We start from the raw sequence: 20,983 nt of genomic DNA, 5'->3' as shown, positions 1-20,983 counted from the left end.
GATCAGTTCTCGAATAGTTCGTTAAAGCAGTAGCTCTCAAATTAGTACGAGGCTTGGTTACGAGAATGATGCGACACTTCACGGTACCATTCCCTCAATGCATTATTATAAAATCGAATTGCTGATAGTAACGAGAATAATATTGTTCCAACTGCCTAGCCGTTGTACCTCTAGAGCCAGCTTTAGTTTAAACATACAGTGGCAAGAAAACTAGATCAACTTCACTATTGCTCGAACCTCAATCGCGATACATCACTAGATAGAGCGACGCGTGACGTAATAAGACGTCTTAGATGGTATTGGCTTTATACGAGCTAAGGCTTCTCGGGTTAGATTATTTTCATGAGATAGTTCCGTATTAAAAATGGGAACGAGGCGTACATACGATTTCACGAACACGTTTTGTCCGTACAATCGTCTATACGCACGCTAAGTTATCTCTAGAGCTTCAAAAGCTGATGACACTTCATCATTTACTCGAACCGTCGTGCAATTACGTTATTGGCAAGGCATGAATCAACAACAAAGCGAATAATTGCCTGTGTTCCTAAAATTGACGCTCTACAAAGCGGCCGATAAGCGCTCGTTACGCGTAACGACGATGTCTTCCGATTTTGACGCACAACTCGATGATCCGGTTATATTTCTGCGAAAAGATGCTGCCACGACGCTCGTGGGCTTCTTCTTTGTCACCGTCATGTTTTTCCTTGTATTCTATGTTATCGTCGTCTGGGATCGAGGAACGGTTTCCGCCTACAGTAAGGTTATAGTATTGCACGATAGAACTGCTATGAAACCATCTGGGCTGCACGCGACAAGCCGTAACGAAAGTCCGGCCGAAATTTTACGAAATGTCGTTAAGTGCTACGATGTCATTGTAAGCAAGCGGCAATTTTCGGTTAGAGTAATAGGTAAATTCGAGCCTCTTTCGTAACAGTTTAATACCGCATAGCGAACCGGAAAAGAAGATGGTTTCATACTACAAGACAAATGATTTCGTTCTAGCCTTTGCCGAAGATACTCGTTCTACCATTAAAGAATATGTTCGAAGATGTTGGCTTCTAAGTGTGCCCCATTACAGCGATCTCGAACAACCGCAAACTAGCTTGCACGTTCCATTGCTAAACGACAAATGCTGCTCAACATCGTATGTCACTCATTGATGCCCCCACCTCCGTCTGTTCGCCGAAGGTCAAACATGGGAGTTGGATTCATTTTTTTCCTTGAACTAAATGACCACCAAACGCTATTTCGAAAAAAGTCGTAAATCCGAAAATAAGAACGTACCCAGCTTAAGCACATCCTAGTTCTCGTTCTAATCGCCATTAATTCAAATCTCGTGTTAAGTAACATAAACTATTCGTATTTCGTACCATTTATGTTTCTGTAATTTTTATTTTTCGATTGAGACTACAATGCGTGGTCGTACGATGGGAAAAGAGGAAAGGGCCCAAATCATTGGAATCGCATCATCGAAGAAAAATTTGACCCTCCAAATCATTGTGGGGGGAAGAACCAGTCACCGATTTGGATCAATACAACGAATCTGCCAGAGCGCCAGTGTCCAGATAAACTACGTTGCAAGCGTCCACTATCACTACGTCTGATCAACTACAATGATCCGGTAGATTCAGGAATCATCCGCGTTAATCACGAACAGCGTATGTTATTACTATAGAATTGTTTAGATCAATTCATTTGTACACTGGAACATGTATCGCTGGATAAAAACAGTGACAGCTTCGGTAGCCAGCCGTGAGGGTTTAGGGTGATTATTCATTTTGAGGGTGGTGTGGACGACGACTTTGGTTCGTTTCAGGCAGTTTAACTGCAGAATATGGGTTCACTAGCACGTTTGTGCTATGCAAAATATAGTGGGCGCCATAGCAGAAATAACGGAGACAGGTAAACCTATCTTAAGGCTCTAGTAAATAGACTACGGTATGAGACTATCAGAAATAGCTTTCATAAGTGTCATAAGAACAAGTTTCAAATGAGTGATTAATATTAACAAAACGAGATAGATCTTATTCTTCTCGTCAACATATCCTAAGCTGTTTGTTGACGACAGGGCCCCACAGTTGATGATGTGGCTTTAATAGTTTATGAAACATTTAACGAACAAAATAACGTTTATTATTTGGTTTATTCGTAGTGATTATAGCAAACATGACGGGAAATCGTTTTGTGCTCGACCCAAACGGTATTGTCTACAAACTTCAAGAGATCTACTTTCGGTTTGGAAAAGATACAATGGAAACGGAGCACTCCCTGGACAACGAACTCTTTGCATTAGAGGTTCGTGAAATTGTCCTAGCGTAGATTTACGAATTAATAGGCATGCGGTGACCAGGGCGAATCGCTGAAAATGCAGCAAAAAAAATTGGAAGAAAGATGAACGTTGGCAGGAAACGTAGAAAATTCGATGCATGCTATCTCGTCACATGCTCTGTTTTCATGTATGAAAAGTTAGCCGAACCTCTCCCAAATACCGTCCATGATCTAATTATTTGACAACATTTGGCGTAGTTGAAAATAATATGAAAATTTGCTCTGTTTTTTTTTAATCTTTATTTAATCAACTGGATGCTTATAAATGATGTGACTATAGATCGGCCCTAGGTTACCTGTATGGTAGCAATAAATACCAAAACTATTTTCGCCAATACGCCATTCCGTTCGAGTCGAATTGACTGGCAGAACTGACCAAGGTACAATGACATCTTATCTGTTACATCTCAGGTTCAATTCATTCATTATCGGCTCAAAGATCCGCTCAGTACGACGGCGAGTATAGTTGTGCTTGCTGCATTTTTCCAGGTAAGTTAATTCTCCTCCAGTGACACACAGTCGAAAATTCGATTTTTTTAATGATTATCATTTGCCCTACCACTTATAGATACCTACCGTGTACTGACACCGCTAAATGTATCTAAAACGTCTCCATTTTGGTTCACAATGTTCGAAGTACAAACCGTGCTTTGATTCATATTCATGATGATGAAAGATGCAGATTTCGATGTACTGATGGGGAAAATAGGAATGTAGCAATACGCTTCCTCAAGCTACCACTTTATATTGAAATTCATTGCTAATCATTGTTTATTGTGTGCACCGCTTGGCTTACCTGCGCAGGTTACATCGCAGACGAATACTAAGCTCCAGAATTTCCTCAAAATGTTTGGATCATACCCACAGCAGTTCTTTCACCTGCGTCTCGCCAACATTTTACCAAAAAAAAGTCACCAAGTTACGATATCGAACGCGTGAGTTAGCATCGTCCAAACGTTTACGCGTTAGGTTATCACGTATCGCCGTATGGTACGTGGCGAACGCTAAGAACCGTTAGCTGTAAACAGATAGCTAGTCAAAGGAAAAAAAATTAAAAAGCGTCTTTTGCCGCTGTATAAAATCAATAGACAACAAGTGCTATCTATTAGCTCGGGTGAGACCGAACAGTGAGCGGATTCGGTCGCTGCCATTGCTTTCCAACGATGTGTCTTTTTTGCACCTGCTTGAAACATGCAAATATATTAAAACTATGGTGAACTAACAGGAACGTATTAATGCACGGAGCGATTTCATAAGCTTCGTACAGATTGTAATCACTACCTATTTGTTTTAATTTATCGGTAAACCTTCAATTTGGTATGCTCCTAAATTGCGGGCGGCATTTAAGCCTTTTGTACACGATTGAGGTAAACGCGATCAGCCTCGCCAGGAACAAGTCCATCTTATAGACATCAGGACGACTGACCAGACAGGACAGGAAGACATAGACGATAGAAAATCACATATGCAATTAGTGGTATTGTAACGGAGTCAATAATGGTGAATAATCTTATAAAGTAGGCGGTAAAGAACCACGTAAAGAACTTTATGAGTAAGTTGTTTAATTTAAACACTTACTATTAATAAAGTTAAATTCGGCTAATACTTACAAGTTCAAGGGTATGTACAAGAATGGACTCGGGCTTTGGGAATAATTGAAGTGAACTGCTTAACTGAAACATAAGGTGACTGTGTAGCTTACGGAAGTACAGTGACGTTCGCTCGCGCTATTTATGTGTACACATAGTGTGCATGCTTTACTGTAGAGAGGTGTAAAGTTAGAGCTTCCATTGTTTCTTAGGATAACCCTATTTTATGTTCATCTGTGCTATGCTCCAGCTCCTCACACGACCTTGTCGTCAAATCCTACATAACCTACCAGGGTTCCCTTACGATGCCTCCTTGCACAGAGAACGTGAGATGGTACATCATTCTCGAGCCGGTTGAAATCAGCCTTACTCAGGTTTAGTTGCATTAAATCCCATTCTATTAATTGTGCTGTATGTACTGATTGTGACATTCGGCTTTTGAACGAACGCAAAAAATGGCGATCCTATGCTTAGTTACCGGCCAAGACGCATAATAAAAAAAAAATAGGCCTAATTAAAAAAAACATCGATGCAGTTCTTCAGCATGTAAACTCATTCATGTAGATTCATAATGCAAGTTTGTGCAAAAAAAATAGGACAAAGTTGCATACTTATATTGTACGTAGCGTATAATAACGAAAATACATAGAAATTTTCTAGTTACTTTAATTTAATAACAGTACAGTCTGGGAATTATAAATTGGCCTACGCACTGTCGTAGAGCGTTCTCTAAGCCAAATCACTGACTAAAAAATTTGCTATAAATTTAACTACTATTTTTTTGGCACTAGATAAATACATTTCTGCTTTTGATAGCTTCATATATTTCTTCCCGTGTAAGCTTAATAACATTATCTTCATTATTCTGGGGAATGCGATAAATCATTGGCAGCTACGACATATACGCTTAGCGTCCTCAACAAATACCGAGGCTGGTGATAATTGCCGACCTTTGCAACCGGTTAACAATCGAACAATCGAAATTGTTCGGTACAATGCAAGAACAAGCAGAAAAAACACACGTCATAAGTTATGTTAACCACCAATAATAATAAATACTCGAATTGTTTATATCGTGTACATTTTGTTGACAGTGGTAAATTTGGTCACGAAGAAACGTTAAGTCCACTTACTTCTTAGTGGGTCTTCATAATGGTCGATTAGTTAATTGCTAACGTTGTATAAAATGCTTAACAATAACGATAATTAATAATAAAGACATTATTTTTCAAACAAAAAAATTATGGGAAGATTCGTTATGTGTCTGACTATTAGTTTCTCTGCCGATTCCATCGTAGCTAAGAGTCTGAAATATTCTTGTTTGACGTACAACAGATGTATGAGCAACATATAACATAGTTCCTATTTCCTTCCATATTCCTTATTTAAAGATAAGCATTAGCTTTCGTTTCCGTCTAATTCCATGATTCAGATGCCTGCGGTCCTCATCAAACATCCTTCATTGTAAGATTAATTTAAAGGCTTCATATCTTACATGAAACAAAGCTTAAAATGTTTAACAGGAATGGAAAGAGAGGGCGAAGGAGGGAGGTTAGGAGCCAGATAGAGAGATGTGTGATGTAACCGCTATGCGGTTAATAACCGCTAATATGAGGTCTGTCAGAAGGTAATCTAGTTTTTCGGCTGAGCTTTAATAGTGCGAAGTAAACGGGTTTCGTTAATTGCTTTAAACTCGATTTTCAATAGATCTTTTTATCGTTTTTTGGCCTGTAAATAACTGTCGATTGAGTATATGATGCAAAACAAAACAGATTATTGATATTTGATGGTGAGGCCATTTTCTCTTCGAATGTAATTTGCATTGTATAAAATGGCGAATTTGTCACACATTTGAAAACAATACGTTTATTTCCAAGCCCAAACCTGATGATAAATTTGATGAACAGGTAACTTGTCCACGCTATATGAAACATATCTATTGACCAAAGAAGTAAACAAACTGTTATTATCTTCAGACCAATGGAAATCCATTAATATTAAAGAAGGCAGACTACGGAACGTCATGCGCGTAAAAGCGATTATTCTACGCTCAGATTATTAGGTAAATCTTAAAACTTCATAACATAACGTAGCGAGTAGTGCATCTATGGCGTAACTTAGGTCGCAAGAAACATATTTTTTTTGGAACTACGCCCTTGTCCAAGGGATTATAGGTCTGGGTCACTGTAATGAACACACATTCCAGACCTGCATACGATCTTGTAGGATTTTCTTTAGTGGGCCAATGTTCTACGCATACTTATCTAATTGAAACGTGGATTCGTTCAATTTGGCGGTTCATGTAAACCAAGGTCTGGTTTTAATAAGTACGATCAATCGCGTATGGCTAAAGAAGAAAAAATATATTTAGGGGTGACTGTTTTCATTTCGCTGTGATACACACAGACGAACACAGTGATATAGCGTCCTTCGGTAGATGTTCTCTACTGAAAGCTCAGATTTCAATACGGTTTTATTATATGCACTTGCCGAATCTCATAGAAAGAGGATCGGTGAGGACATGAAGTCCGCTTTTTGGCCTTTTGCTTTCCGTTCAGTTTACTCGCCGACTTTATCTACTCAGATATGAAAAGTATGCCTTCATAAACAGATGATCGGATCACATAAGACTTCATAGACTTTCATCGTAGCTATAAACTTCAATATTGTCTATGGTTTTTTTTATAATGAAGACATTTCCAGCATACGTCCATCAACGAGAGGATTGTTCTCATTGTTATTAGCAGGGTCGTGTAAAGCAGCGGTAATCTTGGAAGAAGTTCGCATGAACAACCCACTTTTTCAAGTATACTGAGCGCAAGCCTAGCTGTTGTAGTTCAACACAATGCGAAAAAAAGAAAGCGTATAATATCTGTCAATTTCTTTAACTAGGACGAAAAAACGTTTGTCGAAGTTTTCGAAAAGATCAACAATGTTCAAGAAAAAACAAGTTAACCAAAACACAGCCAGTGTAAGGGGTCATGGTTTCAACCCACCCGCGTAAATGGTCGTGAACCCTTTCATCAGTTTTTGGAACCATGCTGGACAACTAGCTACCTATCTAGACAGAACTAACAGAGTGTGAGCTATCCTAGGTTTCCTAGCAAGGTGACTTAGGATCCCTTTCTGGGTGCAAAATTCCTGGCTATAATGATCCCTTTTTAAACGAGATTGGGTAATAATCGAAAGGAAATACCCAGCTAAACAAAATGCGTATCACAGAGTAGCACTTTCAGTAATCTAGATCGAATTAGCTTATTAGAGCAACAAGCCCTTATCCATAGCTGCACTATTGATACCGTATTGCCACAATAATTTCGCCGTCTGGCCGAAACACTACATTCAAGCACCTACTGAAACGGGTCTATCAAGGCAAAAATTCACAAAGCAGACTGTTTCTATCGCTGACTTTCAGCTAATCTTTTCGTGACAAACATCGGTATTACTATTTTAGCTTTAATTCGAGGACCTGTCAGGTTTGGAAAGACTCGTAGAAGAACTGCTGTATTTAACGCCTTCTTCATATACTAGATTTTTTCTAAAAGATCAAAATGCGTCCTCGCTCAGATTTGAAATTAGGTCATTGCTGTGCCGTTCAAGTCAGTACTTTATAATATAATAATAATTCAATAGCAATAATCGAATCATTGGTGGGTCACGTAGAACCCAAGTCGCAGCTACAATATTTTCATTAAGGTAGATCCCGACCCAAGCCGTGATCTACGCTTTCCATCAACTTCATGTCGTCTGCTACGAAAGGCAGGCAACAAACACTAAGAGTGATTCCGCGTCACAAAAAAATAGAACATCTTTATCTGGACACCAGTAAAGGATGGCCTTTAGCTGTTGTTAAATTTCGTTCCGTCACCATAACGCAGAACTTTCAAACATATAGCAAATAAACTAGGTGATACTTCTGTGTTGTTTCTAGATCATCTGACCTTTCTGGTTCATTGAGTGGCACCTCAAACACGCGGAAAGTTATAGTGGGGCCTGATACCCGATAATGTCTTCCCCTTCAGCTCGTGATAGTTCCAATGATGGTGGCAATTTTTCTGGTGGAGCTAAATGGCACTCGCCAGATTCGCCTTTTCTTCGCATGATGGGAAAAGTGGCTGAGTGCAGCTCACCGAAACAGTTGCTCGCGTTCTGTAATGACCTTCTGATTGGATGGAGCGAGCAGAATCGCTGCCTCTGTGCTGTTGATATCGACAATGGCGACAAAGAGGACCGATGTTATGTAAATATAAGTGTTAATCTTTCCAGATGTATATATTTGCTGCGTGTCTAGTATTTGTATACACACTATGAAAATGTAGAGATATATCTAACGTACCTCTAACTATAGGTACAAATCTAATAAATCTCAGGTATTCGAGAACTATTGCATTCAGTAAATGTAACAATATTGCTCAATGTTTTTATTTTTATTCTTTTAACGTGTACATTATCAAAATTTCTTTGTCATCGGACGAAGATCGAAAAAATAAAGTAGAACTTGTCACAAGCTTAGTTTTTAAACGGTTCATACGTTTTTTTAGTACCTCATTATATGAAATTCTAACAATTCATTGAATGTTCACCGTTCGAATTCTTTTTTCCCTTAATGAATAATCACGAAATTGAATCCCGCTCGTGCCAGCATGAGAGACCTTCGACAACTGTCCACAATAATGAGCCTTTTTGTGCAAATGATGAGTCTTATATTGAACCACCTTGAAGAACTGTCATCTTCTAACTCTTTCCCTCAACAGGAACTATCTCTTAGCCACAAAGTGACGTTCTCTGTTGATCGTCTCTGCCCATCACCGACTGGGAATCTTCTTCTATGGGGCGCCAATGGCGCCGTCGTCGTAGCACTTCCTCACCATGATAACTTCAGAAACGCCACAGGGGATGCCCCACTACAATGCAAGTGAGTACAATTAACTTCCTATGTTCAAGATATATTTAGTATGTTTAGGTGCATTACGTTAGATTGCTTTTATTATTACCTATACATATGTATACGAGAATTGATTAGAGGCTGCGTTCATCTAATACACCTGGTAATCGTTTGTGTTTGCTTGTGACAACTGCCTGCCAAAAAAGTCCATAAATATTCTATGAGCTTATTAACAAAAATTGTTATTATTATAACAAATGAAAACGATAACACAAGAAAACTCCGCTGTGTTTGCTGTTACGGTTTTAGGAGTTGGGGTATAGGAGAATTATTGCTAATGCAGACAGCAGGCCTCGAGGTGTTAGGCCTCCAGTGGGTTCCGGACTCTGCCAGTGAAGTAGTGATGCTAACGAGTGACAATTGCCTTCGGCTATTTGATATCTCGAAAAAGCACATGAATGCACTAACAACGGTATTTAGATTAAGGAAGTTTGTGTACTTGGAGCTACTGAGATACACAGAACATAAAGCGGAATATGACATTTAATATATGGCATCTAGCGGCTGTTTATCTTGAACACGAGTAAAGCTCCGCTTTGTAAAACTCGACATTTGCATTTGGTAACAAGCTTTTGATAAAAGTGAACAAACTTGAGCTTTTGCTTCGTTCTATGTAAGAACTTCATGTGTTGAGTACTTCTATTAGTTGATTAAATATTTTGATTACGATTACATTACTAATTTGCTGGTTTTCGTGGCACGCCCGCAGGTACAAGTCATCCGACGGTCGCTATCGTTGTCACGAATGAACTTTAGCATTGCGTCGGCTACAGGCTCTCAGTTAGTGGACTTTGCATTTGGCAGATCTGCACAAGAAATATTTTGTCTGAGCGCTTCGGGATCGATTTATCATGTCACCGGACTGGAATCGACAGCAAACAGGTGTGTGATCAATATATATGGCGAATCTGCGTAGCTACGTATTGTTTGCAGTAATCAGAGCACGTTTACTAAGTATTTTCGTATATATTGTCTTATTTGTATTATTCATATTATCATTATTTATCTTTATTGTGCTTTTGTAAATCACCAAAATCTAGTACAGCTCAGATTATCAACCATACCGACCCAATTGATTTAGCCAGCTAGCGCTGTAGTGCTTGATTACTCATGTAACCCTTTTTATCTGTATTTTGTATACGTTCTTCGGTCCGTAGTAAGCCTCGAGTATCGAAAAGACCTTTAGTAATGTTGCCTGAAGCCGAGGATAATTTCGGCTCGGATGGATTTGCTCTTCTATCACTCAACTGCAATCCGGCTGACTCTACAATTCTAATTTTGGGAGGCACAGGCGGAGTCCTGTACCATTGTCTTGTTCTTCCCACAGAAAGCCCCGATGTGGAACCTGAAATATACATTTTTGAACAGGTAATGTCTCAATAAACGTTAAGTGTAACGGCGGTATGGATTGTATGTTTGTAATGGGTTCTACGTACTGTATCAAGCACGTCGGTATTCAATGCTTACTGCAGGCATTTCTCTTTCCTGACTACAGCATAGGCTAATAATTTACCTTGCATTTGTACTAAAGAGTACGGTACATATATCTACCTTCTGTATACTAATTCTTACGGTAAATATTACTGTTATCGGATTTTGAGTTTAGAATTTCTTTTCGAAATCATCTGCTTTTAAAACCTATTAGAGCGGGCCGAAGTGCATATTGTAGTTATCTTATCGATATCTATTTGTCTCCTGGCTTATGAACAGTATATGGTAACGATATTAAACATATTCTTCATTCTGATCTGATTGGGCTCTGATTTTCAGCTAAGGTTGAACTTGACATACTCCGAAATGACGGATCCGAACGATGTCATCCGCTGTCCAATTCTTTTGCAACGGGATCCCGCTCTGTCCAATCGTTACTTCGCCCACCACGATTCCGGTGTACATGTTGTAATCATTCCATTCACTGAGCGCCTATTCACATTTGCCCAGCAGGGAGGTAGGATTGTTAAAGTACATGTATAGCACTACAATGGTAGTTAGTTTTTAAACGCTTGTGTAGATAACTAGAGTCAAAAGTTTATTATAAAAACATCATAACGCAAGTCAAACAAGTGCACGAATATGTGCAACAATAGCAATCGTTCGCGCTGACAGGAAGTTAATGTTGGCTGTGTTACATTACTGTGCTATTACAACTTGAGTTCCTAATTAGAGAACATGAGTAAATTTCGTAAGTACACTCATTTTATGAACTTTTTTAATAAGAATTTATATAACAATCGTTTATAATGTGGTAGACTAATGGATCCAATATTGGAGAATAGCATGAAAAACAGGGATCGATAGGCGACTCAAGCTTATGTGGTTGCTAAGCAATTTCAAGATTTTTGCGACTTGCTGTCTTTCCGTAGACACGGATACCTCAACGAACGTACTTGAAGTTAGAAACTGTATAAACAGCGCGAGCCCCAATTCGTTAGCGGAACAGGTTGTTTGCACGCGGACGACTGAAGCATCTGCGCCAGATGCACCTCTGGGTCTATGCGTTCTGCCCGCCTTGCCGTCACCGTGGTTAGCTATACTTACATCAGGTCTCAAGGTCGTCAATATTCCACTAAGCAGGTAGACGCTTACAAGCACGCATGAGTAGATTACTCTTATATGTGTTATAATTGCGGTAGTACTAAGGGTTCCTAAGAAAATGCTGGAAATATAATAGCATAGAAGTATTAAATGCTGGCTTTTTCAGAAGGTAGAAGATTCTTCGTATCATCAGGAAATATATTATAAAGATCTATGGAACCGAATGATCTAAGACTAGTTGTATGCAAATACTTTGGGCAAATATGTTATTATATGCAAATATAAAATTGCTCCGTTAAATTATTACTGTTTAAGGATCCGAACGATTTACCAAATAGCCTCAACCTTTACTTGCACATTTGTGTCGGTTTAGGAATTTAAACAGAAACTTATTGCAGGTATCGATTCGAGAAATCATTAAAGAATATTTTGTTAACTGAAGAACCTCTTTCGGAAAGCGCGAAGAGTGGAATACCACCGACAGACTTCGAAAGAGAAATTAAAATGATTCTCACAGGGTCACGGGTACCGGTGCTAGTTCAAGCGGACAAGGTAGGTCAACTCTATCACATTGAACTAAAACCCAACGTAATTTAAGCTCAACTGAACTCACCAAATAATTCCGCCATCATATTAAGACTAAATTAAAATTCTAAAATGATGAGTACTATGACTCGTGTATAATTTCTTACTGTTGGTTTGTAATAGATGCAAATTTACGAAACACACCCTTATAGGGTTAGGCTTTATGAGTCGCGAAGAGAAACGTCGCGGGAGTGCCTTTTCTTAAACGTGTCTGATTAGAAAGTCACAAAAGCGATTATGAAAAAACCAGAGAGCGCGTAAATTTAACAAATTCGAGCCAGCTCTTTCTATTGACAGCGTCGAATTAGCATCTTGTTAAGTGGCCATAGATTTGAGAACGCCTTTGCATTTATTTCACTATCATATACTGCATCCTCTTTCAGGTAACCAGTCCTAAAGAATTACTTGAATTAGCTCTCCAGACAACGCAGCGATTTCGGGAACAACATTTTGCTCAATTAATAGCTGTAAAAAAGCTTATCGAGGACACGAGTCAATCGTTGCGTGAAACAAAGGACTTGCAATCTGGGGAGCTGAGACAGTTGGAACAAGACTTGAATGACGTTACCGTTCAGAACCAGAAACTAAATCAAAAACTTAGCGCATGCGAAGAACAGAAACGCAAGCTTATGCTAAGGTTTGTGCTTCTTAGAAGGAAAAATTGACAAGAATTTTACTGAAGCTGCAATAAGTGGACGCTGACAAATGTACAGTGTGATTTTCATATATATGAGAGAAAACCATAAGAATACAAGAGGAAGAATAGCTGACATCAACTCATGGTATACATCAGAAGTTCTTTTATTTGTTATTAGATTTTTTTTATCTTCAAGAAAAATTTTATTTCAATGATACGTGTAATGAATAACTTTTTGTGTTTTCTCATGTTATGATTGCAGATTGCATGACGTCATACAGATGGTACAACGTAAAAATCCATCCGCAGCCAACCCGCAAATGGTGAAAGAAGTTCAGTCCCTCTACGAAAGAATGAATCGACTTGAAAGCGTTCTCGAGTCGACCAAAGAGCGTAGAAAGAACTGTGAAGATCTTGAGCAGTTCGAGCGTATACTCAAACAGGAGTCAATGAGTGCCCGGGATGCTTTTGCAGCTTTGGGTGAAAGTCAACGGGTCGCGTTGGAAAGTAGACTTAAAATCAAGTAAGCTATTGAGATAGTGACTATGTTTTTCAACTAACTTTATGAATACGTTATAAAACAACTGCCAGTTATTCTATGATTTAGCACAGCGATAATAGTACTAATAGATAAATCATAGAATGCTTGACATTTACGTATTTGAGAAATTGACATCTTTCTAAATCAATAGATTGTAAATAGTTCTGTGTACAAATAGTTTAGTACAGTGTTTGTCGGTGATTTCATGTGAGTAGTGGACACGAAATTGGCAAGATGGTCCGTGAAGTCAAGGAGCTTCTCGCCGACGTTGAATAATAACGATGTAACCAAAAAAAGAAGACAAAAAAGTAACACCAACTCTTGCTTAAAAGTGATTGCTCCTACCAGTTGATTATTGTGCAAAGCTATACGCTAGTAGAGCCATCCTGTCCGAGTTTGATGATACTCCTTCAAAGAACACGACACTCAGATACCGAAGAGGACAAACCATTAAATTATGTAAAATTTGTAGTAAGCCACTCAGGGCAACAGTAACCCTCTATTGTTATCTGTCCTATAGGAGCGACTTCTCAGTGAAGGGATAGAAGTGAAATAAACTCTATAAACTGAACAAAAGATAGCCCATCGTTCTTTTTACCGACAGTATAATATTGAGTTACTGCCTAGACACGGATATTTTCAGTAAGAAATTTTTTCAGTAGTAACTTAAATTTTTGCCGGCATTACTTTTAAGGCTCGTAGCTTTCGGCAACTAAGTCGAATTGTTTAAGTGCTTACTAATAGCATTATAAATATCTGGAAAATGCTTCATAGAAAGTATAAGATCACATCAACTTGTATCTTAACACCTACAGCAAAAAGGAACGAAAAAAGAAAAAAAACGATGAGTCTTACAGTATAGACTTCAGCATATACCGGCCGGAAGGAAAAACATTACATTTGTCAGCTGACAGGAAGAATCGCGGCACGATTGGCATGAAACTAGCGCAAAGCTAGATTAATTTGGTGTGACTACATGACGCCTATATGTATATATACGCATTCGTGTCTGTATACCATGACAATGTGTAAATATTGCATAGAAGATAAATGTACTAAGATGTATATTAGAAGTGAATAAAGAATGATGTCTATATAACATTATATAACTATATAAGTACTTCTAGTTCACAAGTAACTGTGGAAGCAGGATTTATAACATATAAACAAGTAACCAATGTCTTTAGGAAGTGTAATTTAACATTATTAATGATTTTGAGAACCATAGTCACAAAATCTCTTCAAGAATAAAAAAGAATAAAAGGATATTTTAACATAGTTCAGCTTTTTTTAATTTCTAAGCACGAAATATTTGTTTGACGCTCATGACTCATTGAAGTTCTACATCATTGGCGCTCATTGAAGTAGTTGACATGAAGAAGAGGTCGGCGGTTTTGTCTTGCCGTCACTAAAAAATGCCTGTTAATGTACTCTAAGATTTGCCAATGACGTATACAACACGACAAGTATAATTAAATAAACCATTTACTACGGAGATTAAGTTTCCTATAACTAATGTGCTTACCACTTCTCTCTCAATCAATCTCAAAAGACACCCCAGTTTTTGTTTAATAGAATTGTAAGTGTGAACCAAAGCTCTCACCTTTCAATTAGTAATTATGTTTATATACAAACATCTGTTATTCCTGAACAAGTTGATACTTAAACCATTAGACGACTGACCCCTAGAACGTGATTCTTACACATCGTAGGATTCACTATTTGGCCTATGTGAAATGCGCACTAGAACTGCGTGAAATTCTAATCTTACGTTAGTTGCCTGGTTGCCTCAGCATAAAAACTTCTATCAGTTAATTAGCATGCATTTGTATATAAAATAATGAGCATTGTAAGACGTATGACGTTCTTCATAGTGTCTATTTTGTTTCTTAACTTGAATTAAGTTTTACTCACATTCAACTCTCCTTCTGCTAGTTGTTTGTCATGGTCCATGCCTGTACAGTTGACCCTATATACAACCCTTCACAACAAAGCTTATAATTCTGGCCTAACTTACAATTGTTTCATCAAGGGTTTGATTTCTTATGCTTTTATTCTGTGTACATAGCCAACAAGATTTAAGGCTTTTAATACAGCACGTGCCATCGGAAATGACTATGATTTACGGCGCTATCTTCGTCAACTTAGATATTTGGTAAGAATTTTTTGCGGCCTAAGGCCCGCGCTCATTGTACGATTTGGCCATCTCAAGCTGCCGCACTCGCGTGTACATCGCTGAACCTAAAAGGACGAGTGCGTTTGAGGTCCACCACAAAATCGATTTCACCTGTTAGGAAACATAGTTGAGGTAAACAGATTAGAGATGAAGTGGTAGTTTGACCAAGGGATGCACTCAAGCTGCCTCGAAAGTTTTGTTGTATGTGTTGAACCTTAATCGTAACGTGCTGTCCAAGGTTGCGTGCACCTCCTTTGCATTACCCCTAACTACGAGAAAATTTGTTGGTTGTTGCTATTACTGCCCTGACTAACAAAATTATGCTGTCTGTATATGCGTGGTGCACGTAAAGAAAGCACGGGATTGTTATTATTTTCATTGATTCTATAAATTTGTTTTGTTGGAGTTGTTGGTTTTACTAATGTTAAAACAAATAGAAACACTACTGAATAAAATGGTAAAGTCGAAGCCATCATATTCATGTAATCTTTCTACAGGGGACGCCCTCTATTCCCTAAAACGTTTTGACTCGTATCACGATGATATTTAATATTATCACAGGTCTTTCTGTTATGATTACTACATTGCAACAATCTGGTTGATTTCTAGAGGAAAAAATAAAGTTACGCAACTTCGCTTTTGTTTCTTACAGCTAGCTTGATCTGACGGAGATTAGCAAATTGAGTTCAAGCAAAAAAATAAACTATTATGTACAGCTATAATTACAAACAGCTGACTTCGTCTCTTCAAATCGTCAAAGCCTTGGCTTTTTACTGTTTGTACCTTTCTCAGATTAGAAAGAAAAACTTAAATTTTGTTAGAAAACGGTTCAGATAAAGGATCATGCTATCTTGAAAATTTTATTTACGAGGACCAGTAAAATAGAAATGTCAAAAGCTTGAATTCGAAAGATCCTTCGAATACGAAGAGATATATAAACTATGTAGGAGGAAATATCTTTCGTAGATCAACCAAAAAATTTTCAAACCTGTTTAGAGAATGCAACAGCTAACACGGTCTGTACGCTGGCTTTTGCTGTACCAGATACGTTATGGGTGAGAGGAGATGTCACCTGCGCCCAATACAGAACAAACAATAAACACCTTATGCTAAATAATGGAAACTTGGCTATGTTGTGTTTTAGATCGAAATCAATTTCCCAATATTTTGATTTGGCTCTGATATCAGAACAGTCCAGCTCGAATATAATCTACCCTTAATGTATTTTAAATCAGTCACACATAGTGTTACAGACTTTACTACCCACTGCGAAATATTAACATTAAAAATTTTTAGTCTTTAATAAAAATCCTAATTGCTATATGCCTGGTCAAACCCCATTTGAAAAAACGTTCTCCGGCACGGCGATTTTGGAGTTTCATAATTATATTGTCCACAAACTGAACCTCTAATCTAATACGCTTTCTTTTAAACAAACTGCAAATTCTATAGCTTGGAAAAATCTAAAAAATTGAATTTTATGTATGAATCGGACCTAAAAAACCGTATGGCTTTATTGGTTATAATCGCATTAGGTAATACATCACCCAAGTTTCAGCAACTGGAACATGGCTTGAGTTATGATCTATTTTGTTATGTGTTGCACTCTACGTCTTCAAAAATGTACCCTTCAAATTGCTACAACAAACGTGTGCTGCTGCCTTTCGCAAGCGTTACGGCGTGTTTATTCACCTGAATCTGAAGCATAGTTACATAGCCAATGGCAAAACCGAAGATCCCCACAACAACGACAAGTGACCACCAAACGAGCGAGTCGAGCTGCGAAAACTTCATAATCGCAGGAACTTCACCACTTAACACAATCAACGGAATGAACATGACCATAGCGTTGACATTATTGTAGTAAGACAATAGCGACACAGAGTCGTTGACAAGTTTCAGCACCTAAATGAACAACAGTTTTAGCACAGAGAACATGTTGAGTATTTCAGTTTTATTATTAAATCATCCAACATGTTGAGTATTTTAATTTTATTATTAAATCATCCTTATCACCATCCTTAATATCACCTTCACCATCCTTATTGTGACAGCAGTAGAAATTATTCTAGCCGAACCGAAAGCAATTCTTAAGAACGCTGCCTGTGATAACGAAAAAAACCCGAAACATTTGCATTTTTTTATAGTAGACTTAACAGTTACGATTAAAGAAATTTTGGCAAAATAGTTCCCAATCAGTAGCGCGAAGTATTCTGAGACTACAGTAAAATTACACGTATTAAGATTATGGAATCTATTTGTTATTTCGCGACTGAAAACTCTAACCGACCAAAGATATCTTTTACAATATTATTATGTTTCGAGATTTGCGTGCAGTACCGCCTTAGAAATTCAATTAGACAACCGGCCCCGGAACGAACTGTGTCTGCGTCCGGGTTTTAACCGAGACTATCACGTATTCCCTTCAAGTTTGGCAAACAAGGACGTAACCCACTAAGTACACTGCAACTAACAAAAAAAATGTTTAAAACATTATTGGGTATCTAAATAGAGCGTGAGCCAATGTCTCTTAACAGTTTGAGAGTCTTTACTCTATATCTTTACAATATATGTATATAGAGGCAGTGGCATAGTTTGCGAATTCTGCTAGTAATCATAGTTCAATGGATGGCTTGTTTGAATGGAAATAATTTATGTTTAGCGTTCCACGTTCACCGATTTGGTGTTTCACGCCCCATATCGCAGAAATGAGTAATATTCTAAAAGCAAATTGTTAACGGCAACAACAGCGATGATCGAAACGGCTTTCACGATGTTTTTGGACTAATAGTGCGTCCAGTGGAAGTCCCAACAAATGCGTGTCACTGCCGTATAACAATAAAAAGGTTGACAACTTGCCCCTGCCCCCATTTCATTGCGTTTATTATAATACGAAAAGAAACGCTGTGAAAATATCGTTCATATTTGATGCTATCACCTCACCACGCTAAATAACATAGAACAATATAAAATTCCAAAGAAAACACAATAATGGTCACCTAAAATAAAAAGCGTCAGAGTAAAAAGTATGTGCTTGCTGCATAAATAGTCGCGAGGTTATAGTCAGTATTTTAGCGATTTGAGCATTAGTTGCCAGTTCGAAGTCTTCAAGTTTCGTGATCTTCAGAAATTTCCAAAACGTCTCACAGATCTCATAAAACCTTCAATATTAAATCATTTAGATATGATTCCTAATAACTAATAACATACGTTATTACCAAAAGCTTACTTTTTTTGTGTAGATAGAGTACAAGCTCAGTGAAGCCGACGCGATTAGTCCGTAAATGATGCCGATCAGACTCAGCGTACCAGATGATTCCTCCTGGTCAACGCCCAGCAAGAAACCACCTGCATAGCCGTACCAATGTTAAAGGTGCATAGATAAGACAAGACGCCCAGCTGCTAGATATTTCAAAACCTTCCTTGCGAAGTCTATTATTCCTGTGCGTTCCGATACGCACATGCATAAATTTCTTCTGTGACTGCATGTATGAATTTCCACTTTAGCACGTCAGTAAATGTAAAACATCAAAGAAATTCATATTGTAATTGTCGTCTATCGTAATTTTATTAAAATATCAACTTTCAAGCAAAATAGTTTCGCTTTGTATTACTCTTGCCAGCTTTTCAAAAATAAATTCCCCCTTACCAATGATGACACCACAGCAGACGAGAGCGTATAATGATGTTCTCTGTTTGAGAATGATGTAGGTGAATATAACGTTGAAGACTGTTGTTAGCGACCGGCTCACAGTGTAAAATGCCACTCCAACATATTTCAGGCAAAGATTATTAAATGTAATCATCATAACAAAGAAGACTGATACAGGAGAAAGTCGTACAAGTTTTACAGTGTCCAAGGTACATGCTGGAAACCAGAAGAAACGCGGGAACGCCTACCAAAAATACAAAGTCGAGCAGATTTAAAATATGATGTATTTTAAGATCATGCTTTCGGGAGATAATTCCAGACCGAACTATCAAAGACGGCCATCCGGGATCGAGGATTTGGATCCCAGAGTATTGTCTATAGTAGAACTTCCCCGTTACGTGCATGTCAGAGAATAAAACTTTAGTGACTGACATCGTTTTGATTCTAATTTAATAGAGCTATAAATAATCAGGAAACAGATCTAATTTAAGTCAGTTTATAGATAATAAGACACAAGTAATCTGCACGTTAATTAGCTGGTAACTTAAATGATAAACCTACATGTGTAACGTTATTGCATTATGCTCAAAAAATTATATTGCTCGTATGCCCTCTTTCTTTTTATAAAAGCGTGTATCAATTGAAGATCCTACGTCTTATAATATTTTCATATTATCGGGTATTGCTCTGAGGTATAACTGAGTTTCATTTTTTTAGTAATCCTTTTAAAAAACTCTGAGCTGTCTAGAACCAAAAAAAATCTTTTTTTTTTTTTGTATAAAATGCAATACAGCTTAAGTTCAAGAAAGAAATTTAAATTAAACCCATTTAGACTTGCGTTAGACTTTATTTTTATGATAAAACGATATACGAATAATGTGCTTTAAACAAACCTTGCTTAAGCAGCTAAACAATAAACAGATTCCAACGGTAATAACGCACTGTGTAAACGTGATAAATAGGGGCGCCTCAAGACGATCCTTTGATGACAACAAATGTGAATTGAGAAATACCATTGATATGGACACAACCCAGTAAGCGGCAATGACTCCGACAACCTTGGCATATTGCCAAGCTAGAGACCCGTCATATTCCGCCGTTATTGTAGACGGCGGCATTGTTACGAAATTGACCAGTTTCTGTGAAAATAACACATCGAGATTTGTCAACGGTAAATGTACATGTAAAGAGAGGGCGGGAATAAGAAGGAAAGCTACCAATGACAGCAAAGCCGAATCTTATTTACAACGTTGACTACCACAACAACTAAGTAGTCGACATAGTAAATACACGTATACTAGCAAAACATGCCTACTAAACTCCGAGTATCAGTATAACACGAAATCTCTATGCTATGGTAAAAAAAAAAGCAATATTTGTTTAGCTTACCAAATCAAACAAACACTATGGTTGCCGCTTTGTCCTCTGAATTACACATTAGGGCTGGGTCCTCTCTCGCCCTTCAGAAACTGTGGTGAAATCACTCACTCCGTCTTCGATACGTCGATGAGACGTAACAGACGTTTTTTCTGTGTACGACTGGTCGCGATTTTTTTTTTTAAGGAACAGCCGATTTTTTCATATACTGAGTATTTACTTCTGAGAGCGAATCTGGAGTGCATCTATGTGTATGCTTTCGGTTCCGTCTGAGCCGTTCTTCTTATGGTCTTTAAACACCACCTAGCCGCGTGTTTGTTTCTGGCGTGAACCTGTCGTCTGCACGAAGCCCTCCTCCACACAGTGTAACTCAATAGAAGTTTACCCAACGAGCCTATGTTAGTGCATTATGATGCAAAGGGCAACATTTTTAGCCTTATTTGACTTTTTCGTGTCCCCGATTAGTTACACTTATAAATAAAAGCTGAAATAATGCTTGATTTACCTGTTAAGTACAACTGTTTTTGGGAATGCTTTCAGAGCTGCGGATCACCGAAAGATTAAAGCTAAATTCCAATACCCAAAGCCCCAATCATTTCGACTGCTTTCGTCTTC

At 38.0% G+C, this 20,983-nt stretch overlaps 3 protein-coding genes across 6 annotated transcripts; 2 read left to right on the top strand and 1 right to left on the bottom strand.

The window, feature by feature from the left end:
- The first annotated feature begins 11 nt into the window (after window positions 1–11).
- Window positions 12–4,991, top strand: LOC111265769 (uncharacterized). Of its 2 annotated transcripts, XM_022842682.2 has the most exons (7): window positions 12–758; window positions 1,410–1,661; window positions 2,156–2,298; window positions 2,743–2,820; window positions 3,136–3,266; window positions 4,171–4,294; window positions 4,813–4,991. In XM_022842682.2, exons 1-7 carry the CDS (start codon window positions 602–604, stop codon window positions 4,957–4,959), a joined length of 1,032 nt encoding a protein of 343 aa, XP_022698417.1. In that variant the 5' UTR covers window positions 12–601; the 3' UTR covers window positions 4,960–4,991. The 2 variants fall into 2 exon arrangements, 1 of the variants encoding a protein (XP_022698417.1); XR_002683650.2 differs by lacking the exon at window positions 4,813–4,991 and having other exon boundaries at window positions 3,136–3,321; window positions 4,171–4,260.
- Window positions 4,992–7,690: 2,699 nt separating this feature from the next.
- mbo (Nuclear pore complex protein Nup88) lies at window positions 7,691–14,441 on the top strand. The gene is made up of 11 exons (XM_022842675.2): window positions 7,691–8,160; window positions 8,675–8,835; window positions 9,115–9,277; window positions 9,575–9,747; window positions 10,023–10,233; window positions 10,636–10,813; window positions 11,229–11,439; window positions 11,799–11,952; window positions 12,369–12,622; window positions 12,885–13,145; window positions 13,379–14,441. The coding sequence occupies exons 1-11, from the start codon at window positions 7,927–7,929 to the stop codon at window positions 13,437–13,439; spliced, it is 2,061 nt and encodes a 686-aa protein (XP_022698410.1). The 5' UTR covers window positions 7,691–7,926; the 3' UTR covers window positions 13,440–14,441.
- A 575-nt stretch (window positions 14,442–15,016) lies between these two features.
- nac (GDP-fucose transporter nac) lies at window positions 15,017–20,722 on the bottom strand. 3 transcript variants are annotated; one of them, XM_022842676.2, is made up of 7 exons: window positions 20,381–20,722; window positions 19,885–20,130; window positions 18,989–19,235; window positions 18,569–18,687; window positions 17,032–17,244; window positions 16,328–16,411; window positions 15,017–15,450 (listed from the first exon to the last, which is right to left on the bottom strand). In XM_022842676.2, the coding sequence occupies exons 2-7, from the start codon at window positions 20,107–20,109 to the stop codon at window positions 15,337–15,339; spliced, it is 1,002 nt and encodes a 333-aa protein (XP_022698411.1). In that variant the 5' UTR covers window positions 20,110–20,130; window positions 20,381–20,722; the 3' UTR covers window positions 15,017–15,336. The 3 variants fall into 3 exon arrangements, with proteins under 3 accessions (XP_022698411.1, XP_022698412.1, XP_022698413.1); XM_022842677.2 differs by having other exon boundaries at window positions 18,989–19,031; XM_022842678.2 differs by lacking the exon at window positions 20,381–20,722 and having other exon boundaries at window positions 19,934–20,072.
- Window positions 20,723–20,983: the final 261 nt, after the last annotated feature.

The sequence above is a fragment of the Varroa jacobsoni genome, unplaced genomic scaffold (assembly GCF_002532875.2).
Source record: "Varroa jacobsoni isolate VJ856 unplaced genomic scaffold, vjacob_1.0 scaffold_1006, whole genome shotgun sequence".
Classification (NCBI taxonomy): Eukaryota; Metazoa; Arthropoda; class Arachnida; order Mesostigmata; family Varroidae; genus Varroa; species Varroa jacobsoni.
Note: the sequence above shows the minus strand (reverse complement) of the source record. Positions and strands in the feature narration are given on the sequence as shown.

Excerpts from the sequence above, each read along its gene's own strand:
- LOC111265769 (XM_022842682.2), top strand. The coding sequence starts at position 602 with ATGTCTTCCGATTTTGACGCACAACTCGATGATCCGGTTATATTTCTG. Across the intron at positions 759-1,409 it reads AGGAACGGTTTCCGCCTACA|ACTACAATGCGTGGTCGTAC; the intron begins GTAAGGTTATAG and ends TTTTCGATTGAG. Across the intron at positions 4,295-4,812 it reads TTGAAATCAGCCTTACTCAG|CTACGACATATACGCTTAGC; the intron begins GTTTAGTTGCAT and ends AATCATTGGCAG.
- mbo (XM_022842675.2), top strand. The coding sequence starts at position 7,927 with ATGTCTTCCCCTTCAGCTCGTGATAGTTCCAATGATGGTGGCAATTTT. Across the intron at positions 10,234-10,635 it reads AAATATACATTTTTGAACAG|CTAAGGTTGAACTTGACATA; the intron begins GTAATGTCTCAA and ends TCTGATTTTCAG. Across the intron at positions 10,814-11,228 it reads CACATTTGCCCAGCAGGGAG|ACACGGATACCTCAACGAAC; the intron begins GTAGGATTGTTA and ends GTCTTTCCGTAG.
- nac (XM_022842676.2), bottom strand. The coding sequence starts at position 20,109 with ATGCCGCCGTCTACAATAACGGCGGAATATGACGGGTCTCTAGCTTGG. Across the intron at positions 16,412-17,031 it reads TAACTATGCTTCAGATTCAG|GTGACATCTCCTCTCACCCA; the intron begins GTGAATAAACAC and ends TATTGGGCGCAG. Across the intron at positions 15,451-16,327 it reads CTGTTGCATTCTCTAAACAG|GTGAAATCGATTTTGTGGTG; the intron begins GTTTGAAAATTT and ends GTTTCCTAACAG.